The sequence below is a fragment of the Eurytemora carolleeae genome, unplaced genomic scaffold, assembly GCF_000591075.1.
Source record: "Eurytemora carolleeae unplaced genomic scaffold, Eaff_2.0 scaffold644, whole genome shotgun sequence".
Lineage (NCBI taxonomy): Eukaryota > Metazoa > Arthropoda > Copepoda > Calanoida > Temoridae > Eurytemora > Eurytemora carolleeae.
In genome coordinates this window covers 99,970-112,418 of record NW_019396531.1, presented here as the reverse complement: position 1 = coordinate 112,418, position 12,449 = coordinate 99,970, and the positions used below count along the sequence as shown (strand labels likewise).

At 32.6% G+C, this 12,449-nt stretch overlaps 1 protein-coding gene across 1 annotated transcript in view; it reads left to right on the top strand.

Annotated features, from left to right (window-relative positions):
• Nucleotides 1-2,095: 2,095 nt before the first annotated feature.
• The window catches only part of LOC111704951 (FMRFamide receptor), a 28,441-nt gene continuing 18,087 nt past the window's right edge, over nucleotides 2,096-12,449 (top strand). Inside the window, exons 1-4 of the mRNA XM_023477351.1 lie at nucleotides 2,096-2,183; nucleotides 2,908-2,986; nucleotides 7,829-7,890; nucleotides 8,813-8,910. Of these exons, the coding sequence (XP_023333119.1) occupies nucleotides 2,146-2,183; nucleotides 2,908-2,986; nucleotides 7,829-7,890; nucleotides 8,813-8,910 (277 nt within the window). The 5' untranslated portion in view covers nucleotides 2,096-2,145. The remainder of the gene's footprint in view (nucleotides 2,184-2,907; nucleotides 2,987-7,828; nucleotides 7,891-8,812; nucleotides 8,911-12,449) is intronic.

Here is a 12,449-nt window from a genome sequence, read left to right as displayed (position 1 = left end):
CAGTGTCGTAGAGTGTAAGAGAGTATGAGAGAGTATGAGAGAGTATGAGAGAGTATGAGAGAGTGTGAGAGAGTGTGAGAGAGTGTGAGAGAGTATGAGAGAGTATGAGAGAGTGTGAGAGAGTGTGAGAGTGTGTTAGAGAGGATGAGAGAATGTGAGAGTTTGTGTGAGAATGTGAGAGAGTTTAAGAGAGTGCTATGACTACAGTTAGAGGGAGAGAGTGTGAGAAAGAGGAAGAGAAACAGAGGGCAAGAGTTAGAGCGAGAGAGTTCAGTATTTGACGGAACTCGGAGCTAGGTTAAATGCAAGAGAATAAAGTCGCGGGGAAATATTTCATCAGGGATTTATTTATGCTTCTAATATTGTTAATATTGACATGTTTATAGTTTTTACAGTTGAACTGTATTCTTACTTCTTTGTATTTTATATTCTTCCTTTTACAACAGTAGCGTGTACACAGGGCCCGTGGGGGAGGACAATAGTCCTCTTGCCCTCCCCCTGAACAGCCCAGGGGGGCAAAGGTTTTAACCTGGAGTTGTACAGGGATACCTACAAAGAATGAGACTGTAAAGACGACCCGAAACTCTAAAAATATGACGATTTAAAGCTTTATAGTTGATTTATGCTTTTAATTGAGTATTATGATGCTTTGTGGGTAACCCTGTATGTAAAAAAATGAGCTTTTCCTTATTTATAAAGAGGATGTTATTTCCCAAAAAGGTTGTTTAAAGGGGACATGTAGATTGTAGAGTTAAAAAAGAGCTATTTAGGGGCAGGGGGGGGGCAAAAACGCCCTAGCTGTAAACGTCCTTTATACGCGCCTGTTTTACAACGGTAGATTCTGTGGGATGACTGGTTTTAGATAAAATGCTTTTTTTCACTATGTAACGAAAAAATAACAATGTTGATAGTAGAAGAAATGCAAGCAAATTATCATTTATTATTTTGTAAAATGTATTTTAAATATATGTAACTTATAATAAACTAGGCTACATGAAATCGAAGCGTTGAGCCTTACGTTAACGTCATTATAACTAGTACAAAAACTATTTTTTGGTATCTTTACTGTCATCATTTTGTGTTTATAAATATCAAGATGAAATCTGTGATAGATTTAGCAGACTATTCCCAATTTCTTATTATAATCTTTATTTATAAAAAGCATCTTGGGATGAATTCTTTGGTTTCCTGGGATCCTAATCTAGTGAGATCCCAGGATTCAAATCCAAGCTCAGAAAATTCCCGTGGCTCTTTCGAGTTCCCCAATCAAAATTTGAGGCAAATTGTCAATGGATTCCTAAGTTTTGAAGGGACTGCAACAAGTCTCAAGTACTGAAGATAAGTCAACACATCCAGAAATATATTTTGTTTTGTAAAATGGAAAGTAAGCCTTTCAAAACTGATCAGTCTTAGGAATTTTTGTCGCCAACTATGATTTTCTAATCCCAATATCGTTGCAACCCAAATGTTGTATACCTTAGATATGTCAAACCCTGAATTCTGTTAGATCAAATAATCTACATTTGAAAAATTAAAGGTTTACGCCATCATGTTGCAAAGATATAGGAATTAGAAAATTAGAGTTTGTGGCAAAACTAGATTTTTATTGTGGGTAAACTAGATTTTTATTGTGGGTTTAGCAACACAAAATTTCAGTTTAAAACATTAAAAAAATGTAAAAGCAAAAACTCATTATTTTTCTAAAGGTTAACACAGAAATTTTCCCATATTATAAAACTTAAACATATGTTTTTTATATTATAAAAACAGGCTAGTTAAACAGCTTCAATTTTTTCATTTCTCAAAACAAATCGTTTATATGCAACGTATACCTTGAAATTCTGTCGCAGAAGAATTGAGGGTTTACAACCAGCTCTGACATATCTTTGCAAAGCAATGTCACAAATCTTAGATATTTTGAACTATCAATTCCGCTAAATCAAATAAACTATGTTTAATATATATCTAAGAGTTAAACCTTCAGACTGCAAAATTGTAGAGTTTCGAAAATTTTAGCTTCTTGCAAAGACTCAATTCCTTTGAAAACATGTAATGAATAAAATAAAATTGTTGTTGACAATTATTAGTTAAACACAATTTTTTTGAAGAAAATATGGATGACTATTGACTAAAATTTTGTCAAATATGGACGAAGTCTCGGAAAACATGAGCTCCCAGTTTAGGTACAAATATTAAATTTTATTGTTTTCAACTTGAAATATACAAAAAAATGCTTCAAAATCAATTCGTTTTTCATTGACTTTAACGACTTTGTATAAAAAGATTCTGTACAGTCGTGTATATCAATACAACCAGGACGACCATGATTTTAAAGAGCATGGATACACATATAACTTGTAAACAAAGAGAAGCTGTCAATTAACATCTTCTCTTTGTTTCCCTATTCACTTGTAATTTAACAGAAACATGCTAGAAATCAAAACCTAAATAGAAAAGTCGTCTTCATTGTATTGATATAATACCGACCACTGTAGTTGACGGGTAACAGACTTTTGCATAATATTTAAAGTTTAAGTCTGCATTTAATAATGGCAGCCTGCAGAAATCAGCTATTTTATCAAATACTATAGAAAGTAAGGACAAATAATTAAAAAATATCGAGCGTAACATTTTCTTCACAACAAACTTGAAGTCGCGTTCTCAAAACTTTTCTTGCAATTAAATGACACATGTTTTGATGTACGCAAAAATATCAGAATATCAAATGAATTCTGCCAGTCTACATTTGTTACATAAAACGCGCTGGGTCCACCACACACTTTGTTTACTAGACGGGCTTGTACGAGTAAATACGATTACACTAGACCGGTAAATCCTCGTACCGGTTCGAATCATGCAACAATAGAACTCTGTGAATAGGTACATTTGAATTTATGATTGTTAAAGGATGGAGTGTGGAAACCATACTGATGAAGATTTGGAACTTATTTCTAGCTTCAACTACTGGCTGGAAGGAGTGCTTATGGTAAGAAATATAAAAGTTTAAGAATACAAGTCATGAGGCCGATCCGCCAAAAACCGATTTCAATTGAGCGCCGGCTCAAATATCGAAACACTGAATACAATTTCAAGGAGAACCAACCATGTTTGAGTCGCGTTTAAAATTTGAGACGCAGATGAAATTCTTTCAACTCGACCTCTGAGGTCTGATGTAAATTAAATGCAAATATTTGTAGTTTTAGCCAAACATAAAACAAGGAGATTTAAAAAGACTTTTCAAGTTTTTTTTCAACTAATGTAGTAGTTAATAAATCGGTGATGAAGTGAAGGCCGAACCTTTCATTTCTCAACATGACAGGCTGCTGATTGGTTGAATTTTAAACTTCTTTCTCGGATATAGATTGCGTATTGACCTTATCTCGGGTTTAGTAAAACCTAAGGGTGTAATGCACGGAAAGTTAATTGCGGTCGTGTATACTCTGCGTACATATTGAAACCAGTTCTCTCTGGGCGGAATTTGTAAACAAGAATAGATGCATCAGTGTTTTTTAGTATCCGAGGAGGTTAAAAGCATTACATTTGATAATTTTGATAATTCACATAAAAGTTTCCTATGACTAGAATATTTCATTGATTTTTTATGCGAAAGGTGAATCCCATGTAAGGCTCCGACATCCGTCGTGTATTTACATTACCGACCAGAGACAGTACACTGCAGTACAAAAGATGCGTACACCTCTAAAATAAATTTCCTTGCATTATTACCTTGTATTATAACCTTGCGCGGGACTATATGTGTATGTTTTATGAGTTTGGGTGCACGTTTTTACGTTTTAAAAGAGTTTTTTCATTCAACAAACACCTAGTAACATCTATTTTGTGAGCACTGACAATTTTTGTCAGAAATCTCGATAGTACAATATAAGTACACCAGTTCAAAAAATAAACAATGATTTTTTAATCAGATGATAAATGAATGCATTATCTTACAAAACCCCGAATAACTCTTGTTATTGTTCAAAAGAATAATGATCCCAGGAATATTTCGGTAAATTTTTTAATTTTCTTTGACTAAACACAAACTGAAATTCTAAGTAAAATTACTCCTAGATTAAGAATAAAAATATTAATTATCCCAAAAATGGGATTAGCATTAGTTCTTACGCTGAATTAAATATAGTTTGCACCTGGTTATTCATCTGAGGGTTATTGGCCTTTTTACTTATACATTTTACTCATCAATTTATTTATTTATTTTGATGATTTACTTATACTGGGATATTTGATCAGGAACATCGTGTTCACTGAAAAGCAAACAAAAGGAGAAAGTTAAATTTATCCGGTATTACTGATGCGACTTTGTAATCTCTTAGATCTTCCAGTTTTGATTTTACGGACAAACATGCACATTTTCCTGGTTTTATATATTTTTAACTTAAATAATTTATTTTTGGATAAGGGGTGTGGGTAAAAGCTCACGCATACAAATATAACGAAATATCAATAATTATAAATATATTTCTAGTTTGTTATCAAAATCTTTCTATTATTTTGTTTTGCTCAAGATCAGTTGTCATGTACCCAAGGTTTTTTGTTGCGCCGTTGTCTTAAAAACTTGACCATGGGTACCTGGTTTCATATAAGAAATCCAAAACAGGTTTTCAGTAAGAGGAGTTAGGATTGAAAACGTATCAGATTTTTATCTTACGGGCAAATTTATTTTAGTTTAACGTACGAATCTTTGATTTGAATTTATGTATTTTACATGATTCATTAAATAAAAAGGATGCTTCATCTATCTTGAACCCATGCCTTCAATCATACAGTATACGCAATCAGTATACTGTATCCCTAGCTAAAATTCGTAATTAGAGATATATAACATAGACTTTATAGCCTTTTTTTTAATTTTAAGGGTTCAATTTTGGGATCCATAAAGATTCTTATATATCTTAGTTAAGAAATTGAAGTGCACATCTTCTTGGGCTGTCTGTCACTTAAAACTAATGTAAATTTCACCTTATTTTGATATCTTGCATGTTTTCGCTCACAACTTCTTTTTTTAAAGAGAGTGTTCGCGAAAAATGAAAGGGGTATAGGCTTACAGCGCATTTTTCGACGCATTCGTGTATAGTTAATATTTCATAATATTTGTTATTTGTTTTATTGCGATTTTGTTTCGTCTGGAGCCTATACCCTCTTTCACTTTTCGCGAACACTCCCTTAAAGAAAAGATTTTTTTTTTAATTACTGTAATCGGATAAATTCTTAATCTCTTGCTAATAGGAACCCCATGATCTTTAAAACTTTTGAAAAAATAATTATGGCTTTTTTAACTGAACGTACGGTTTTTTCGAATGAACTTTTGAAAAAAAGAATTGTTTTTTACTGAACGAACGATTTTCTGATTGAACGATCTCACTGAACAAATAATTAAATCGAACAATCGTTCAGTTAGATGGGAAATTAACAATAATTCTGAAAACGAACTAAGGCGTATACAGAAATAAATCTAGAGGGAGGGCGAAATTTGCGCGAAGCGCCAAAAAATTGTTGTCCAATTACCCTGCAGTACTATACTTTATCTCTCCTTCAAACAAAACTAGCAGAAAAAATCTAAAAAATCGACATTTAATTATACTGGTATGTTTGTAATAATTAGTATTTAAGCTCGAAAATTAAAAACTCAACTTAAACTTAAATTTTATGAGATGAAAAAAGGACAAAGGTCCAGAAAATAATTATGACTTGTAAAAGTTTCTGTTTAAAAAAAATAGGAGTACAAATGCTTCTCGTTCATTTAAATGTTTGCTATGACTGGCCAAACGGCTGAATCAAATGGGCTGAATTTTAGTGAGGAAACTTATGGATACCATTGGGGATGACATAAGATAAATAAATAAATTTCACGGGCAACGCCTGGCACTTCAGCTAGTTTGTGATAAAAAGAAAGATTACAACACGGCACGGTGGTGCAATGAATGAAGTAAATTAAATCCAAATAAATAAAACAAAAAGGTCTTTTACTACCGTAAAACTCAAGCCTTCGTGGCTTGGCATTTAAAAATAGTTTTACTTCATGATAGCGCCCATCCGATTAGGATGAATGTGCATTCTAAATAGATTTCCAATTCAGACTTCTGTCATGGTTGCTCTGGTCCATTGAATGAACAGCAAACTCATTTTTTTACTGGGTGTCCCACATCATATTAGATAGTTCACCAGTCAAAACTACGATTTTCGGGACAAATCAGATAATTTAGGAAGAGTGAATCATTGTGAAAAATTGAATAAGTCTAATATAAGAATTTTCGAGTATTATGGGTTTATTTTGGCGTTAGAACTTGGAGATAATCTAATATGATATGAGACGCTCTTGAGTTTAAGATTAAGGGAGGGGCTACTCCCCCCTTTACAGGTAAAGGGGGTACTGCCCCCTTGACCCTCCTGTATACGCCATTGAAAACAAACAAATTAGATTTTTTTCTGTACGACTCGAAAAAAACACGAAATGGGTCGTTAACGAACGATAAGCCACTAATTGAAAAAAACAAACGTCCCCATCTCCTGAACAGATTTTAAAGGTTTTGCCTCTTGAAAAAATATCCCAAAAAACGTGAAAAAATGTGGTCATTTTTGTTAACAACCGCAAATGGCAATCTTTTATTTGAGAAACCCAGGCACCAACATCTATGTTTCATTCATTTTCCAAAAACCAAGAAAATAATTATTTTAGATCATTTAAAACCATCCCATACTTTAGGCAGTTTCTTTTATAGGCTAAAGATAAAAAATGCCCCAATTTTATCAAAAGGGGCGCCTAGAAACTAAATTTTGCAGAACACCCTCTATCATTTTACAGTAATATATCGTATAAAGAATTACTGAAATATCTGTTAAACCTGTGAACCAATCTTTTTTAAAAGTATATGCGGGAAAATCCCGAATTCATGTTTATCTAATAAGATCTAGCCAAGAGCAGGAAAATATTTGTTTTAGCCTTATTTTAAACTAAGCTGCTACATGTTTTCACAACAACCAAATTTGAATAAAAACTCGCTACATGGTGTTGGTACAGGGTGTCCCAAAAAAACATGGGAATTCAGATAGAATTCGATATCGTCTTTGTTATGAATTAGCATTGTAATACCTAATTTCAAAAGCCATAATATTATTATGTCTGTAAGAGTTTATTTTATGAAAAGGGTAAAAGACTGTAAAGATGTGTTTATAATGTCTCCACAAGATGAACAGTGATGACGGACAAGTTTACACTGTTTGTATACCGTATGCAGTCAGAACATAAACAAACAAAATGTGAACATAGCAGACGAAACTCTTACAGATTACAGCTTTCTTAGTAGGTATCACTATACTAAATCAAAGAATTATTTATAAAGACGATATCGAATTCGTCACTAAATTCCCATGTTTATTGGGACACCCTGTAGTTTGTACCAAGAAATGGAAAATTATCAAATTTTAAAACGTTTAAGAAAAGATCATGGATAATTTATCTTCGGAGAGGTTGCCTCGCTTTCTAAATTCTCTGCCAAATTATCCGTTTTTTAATGCGGGGTTATTTATCAGACAAAAGATAAAGTTTACAGTAGATTTTATTTGAAAAACAAAAAACGAAATTATTCATGGAATATGTTATTGAAGAACAAACAATTATTTTGAAAATTGAGGTTGGGATGTTATTGGTGTACATCAAAAAGATTTTTTTAAAAATTCCAAGTTATGCATTTTTCTTCTATTTGTAGTTTTAAATTGCAAGGATTATTTTAACATTAAGGACGAATTATGCGAAATCTGATGTTTATTTACCTAATATTAGTCTAATCTATTAATCTGCTTAATTTAGATAATAGTTGGAATATTTGGCTTGGTCGGAAATAGTGTCAGCATTCTTGTACTGGCATCCAGGTACAGTTAATAGTTAGCAGAGTTCCAGGTAAAGTTAATAGTTAGCAGAGTTCCAGGTATAGTTAAAAGTTAGCAGAGTTCCAGGTAAAGTTAATAGTTAGCAGAGTTCCAGGTATAGTTAAAAGTTAGCAGAGTTCCAGGTATAGTTAATATTTAGCTGAGTTCCAGGTATAGTTAATAGTTAGCGGAGTTCCAGGTATAGTTAATAGTTAGCGGAGTTTCAGGTGCAGTTAATAGTTAGCAGAGTTCCAGGTATAGTTAATAGAAATTGTATGGCGGTAACATCTATCTTTCTATCTATCTCATCATCCAATTAGAGATATGAATCCTTTAATCGGCGCTAACAGTAAATGGAAATATTTTCTTCTACTGAAACTATAGTGGAGTCTTTCTACATACTTTTTCGGACTGCGGTTTGACAGTTACACTTGATTAACATATATCCAAGGAAATGTTTGTTTACAGCTTAATGTACTGCAGTTTCTGGGACAATGTAAACAAATTCAGACTGAGATTAGTTCATATGTCTTCCAGCCAGAAACTGCAGAACACGTTACTTTTAAACAAAGGAAAGAAATATGATATGGTATTAGCTCCTATTCAATATTTATTTCTTGGAAAGAAATATTTATTAATATTATTATAATATCTGGATTTATTAAGTTATTGGCCACAGAGAACCAAGATTTTACGAAAGATGGCTGAACAAATCTGTACTCGTCTTCGAACTGTCATCCTTTGTTGGAACCCAGTAGTTCAACCCTGAACTAATTGAAGACCTATTAAACTTTAATTCAGCAATACAAATACGTACACACAAGAATTTGGCTTAGTTGTTTTGTATGCTTCATGGTTTGTGTTGTGTGTTAAATGAAAGAACCAGGCAAATATATTGATTTTTCTAATGTTTATTTTGCTTCAGGGAGATGAGGAACAGTTTCAACTATTTTCTTATTGTCCTCAGTACTACTGACAACCTCTTCATATTCATCACACTCCTGGACTACTCATTCACTAGAGGTAGTCATTCATTATCTGTACACTACTCATTCACTAGAGGTAGTCATTCATTATCTGTACACAACTCATTCACTAGAGGTAGTCATTCATTATCTGTAAACTACTTATTTACTTTAGGGAGTATTTTATAAACTATACCCATCTTATTCACTAGAGGTAGTCATTCATTATCTGTACACTACTCATTCACTAGAGGTAGTCATTCATTATCTGTACACTGCTTATTCACTAGAGGTAGTCATTCATTATCTGTACACTGCTTATTTACTATAGGGAGTATTTCATAAACTTTCACATCTTATTCACCAGAGGTAGTCATTCATTAACTATACACATCTTATTCACTAGATATAGTCATTTATAAACTATACACATCTTATCCACGAGAGGTAGTCATTCACAAGCTATACACATCTTATTCATTAGAGGTATTCATTCATAAACTATACACATCTTATTCACTAGAGGTAGTCATTCATAATCTATACACATCTTATTCACTAGAGGTATTCATTCATAATCTATACACATCTCATTCACTAGAGGTAGTCATTCATAAACTATACACATCTTATTCACTAGATATTGTCATTCATAAGCTATACACATCTTATTTACTAGAGGTAGTCATTCATAATCTATACACATCTTATTTACTAGAGGTAGTCATTCATAATCTATACACATCTTATTCACTAGAGGAAGTCATTCATAAACTATTCACATCTTATTCACTAGATATTGTCATTCATAAACTATACAAATCTTATCCACGAGAGGTAGTCATTCATAAACTATACAATCTTATTCACTAGATATTGTCATTCATAAACTATACACATCTTATTCATTAGAGGTAGTCATTCGTAATTTATACACATCTTATTCACTAGAGGTAGTCATTAATTAACTATATTGATCTTATTCATTACAGGTATTCATTCATTAACTATATACAGCTTATTCACTACAGGTAGTCATTTATAGACTATACACATCTTATTCACTAGAGGTAGTCATTCATAAGCTAAACACATCTTATTCGCTAGAGGTAGTCATTCATAAACTCTACAAATCTTATTTAATAAAGGTAGTAATTCATTCACTATACACTGCTAATTCACTAGAGGTAATTATTCATAAACTATACACATCTTTTTCACTAGAGGTAGTCATTCATTAACTTTACACATTTTATTCACTAGCGGTAGTCATTCATACACTATACACATCTTCTTCATTATAGGTAGTCATTCATACACTATACACATCTTATTCACTAGATGTAGTCATTCATAGTCTATACACTTCTTATTCACTAGAGGTAGTCATTCATAAACTAAACACATCTTATTCACTAGAGGTAGTCATTCATACAATATACACATCTTATTCACTAGAGGTAGTCATTTATAAACTATACACATCTTATTCACTAAAGGTAGTCATTTATAATCTATACACTTCCTATTTAACAGAGGTAGTCATTATTAACTATACACATCTTATTCACTATAGGTAGTTATTTATAAACTGTACACATCTTATTCACTAGAGGTAGTCATTTATAAACTCTACACATCTTATTCACTAAAGGTAGTCATTTATAAACTCTACACATCTTATTCACTAGAGGTAGTCATTTATAAACTCTACACATCTTATTCACTAGAGGTCATATAGTTATTTTCTAAGATACTATAACTAGTTGTTCTTTTGTATAGTTTTAATTCCCTCGAATTATTTTGTTCTTTTTAACACACTTTTTTCCAAAATTAATTGGTTTTCCAATACAATTTATTATGTTCCACAAAGTTTCATGTTAAAAAAGGTTTACACAAAAGGAGAAAAGAAATCGGTATGAATGATTTATATATCCAGTGGAAATATTACAAACAAGCTGAAGTATCCGGCTTTGCCTGTGGATTTTTTTTAATCAAAGAAATGTTACTCTCGTGGTACTTAAAGGTTCCCTTCAAAAATTAGCCCATTCGGTTCAGCCGTTTGGCCAGCTACAGTAAAAAATTTGGGCCCGATCGGTTCAGCCGTTTTGACGTTTATTGGATACAAACAAACAAACAGACAAACAAACAGACAAGCCAAATTTATATATAGATATGAGCAAAGAGCTTTATTGTATAAACTTTACCATCTCAAAACAATATTAGCTTTTTAATGTTGATTCAGCTGTGAGTTCTTTTCTTCGTTTATGATAAAGCAATTAATTTAGGGAAAAATGGAGTCACGCACCTCTGACCCTTTACTAAAAGTAAATTCAACCTAAAGTCTGAACGCGTCAACCTTGTTGCACCGGCTAGTCCTATTGAGTGTCTGTCCTTATTTACCCAATGTTCAGGCGACACAGTATAAACTGGGACCGGAAAGGTTGACCCGGCTCGGAAATTCAAATGTACTAAGGCTGCCCGTGACGTAAACCCAGACCACTTATCCCTTTCTCTGAGTCATGTGATGTCTCGCAATAGTTTGTCGGTCAGGGATGTTGGTTAAATCATTTGTTTTATTTATTTTGTTCTTATAATAATGATAATAATGACCTTTTATGCTTTATTATTCAAAACATATAACAACGAAATAAAACACAAAATACAAGGAATCTACACGGTTAAAATGGAACAGGTCCTCAAATCTACCTAGACAAAGGGAAAACGTAAAATATTGCTTTAAGTATTTGTACGACACGAAATATTTCGGTCTAAAAAGAAAGGAATTGAGTCTTTGCAAAAAAAACCCAAACTATCGCTATATCTTTGCAACCTGACAATGTAAACCTTTGATATTTCAAACTTAGAATATTTGATTTCACAGAATTTATATTTTGAAATACCTAAGTTCTACGACATCACTTTGCAAATATATAGGGAGCAGAAAATCTGAATTTATATCAAAGATTCAATTCCTTTTGTTTAGCTTAAAGGGACTGTAAAGAAAAAATGAAAGGGGGTATAGGCTGAAAGCTTATCACTTTAGCTCTCAATCGTGACCCATGAAAGTTATATCTGATGTTCCTATCTCGAGAAATTGATTTACAACTTGGTGAAATCTATACGAAAATTAATAAATATATACAATTTTGTATAAAAGTAGTGGGTTTAAAAAGATCAAATTCAGCAAATATGCAACTAATCTGAAAACGATGATATCCCAAAGAAAGCTAATTGTAACTTAGGTTTACTCCAATTCTAATTTTATATTTGTTATTTCTCTGCAATGTTTAAANAATGGCAGTGCAGTAAAGTGGTCACGTGATACAGGCGGAGACACGTTACCAGTATACTGCTCTGCCATTGGTGATAGTTCTGGTCACGTGATTTAAGTTTAAGATTTTCTAAATTTTACATATATGAACTTTCGTATAATTTTAACACAGTTTTATATCAATTTCTCGAGACAGGAACATCAGCCTATACCCCCTTTTACAGTCCCTTTAAAGGAACATATTAAGGTAAATCAGCTGGAAGGTACAGGGGTGAGCCATGGAGTGGTCGCTCAACCCTGAAGCTAAATTTTTCACCCCTGAG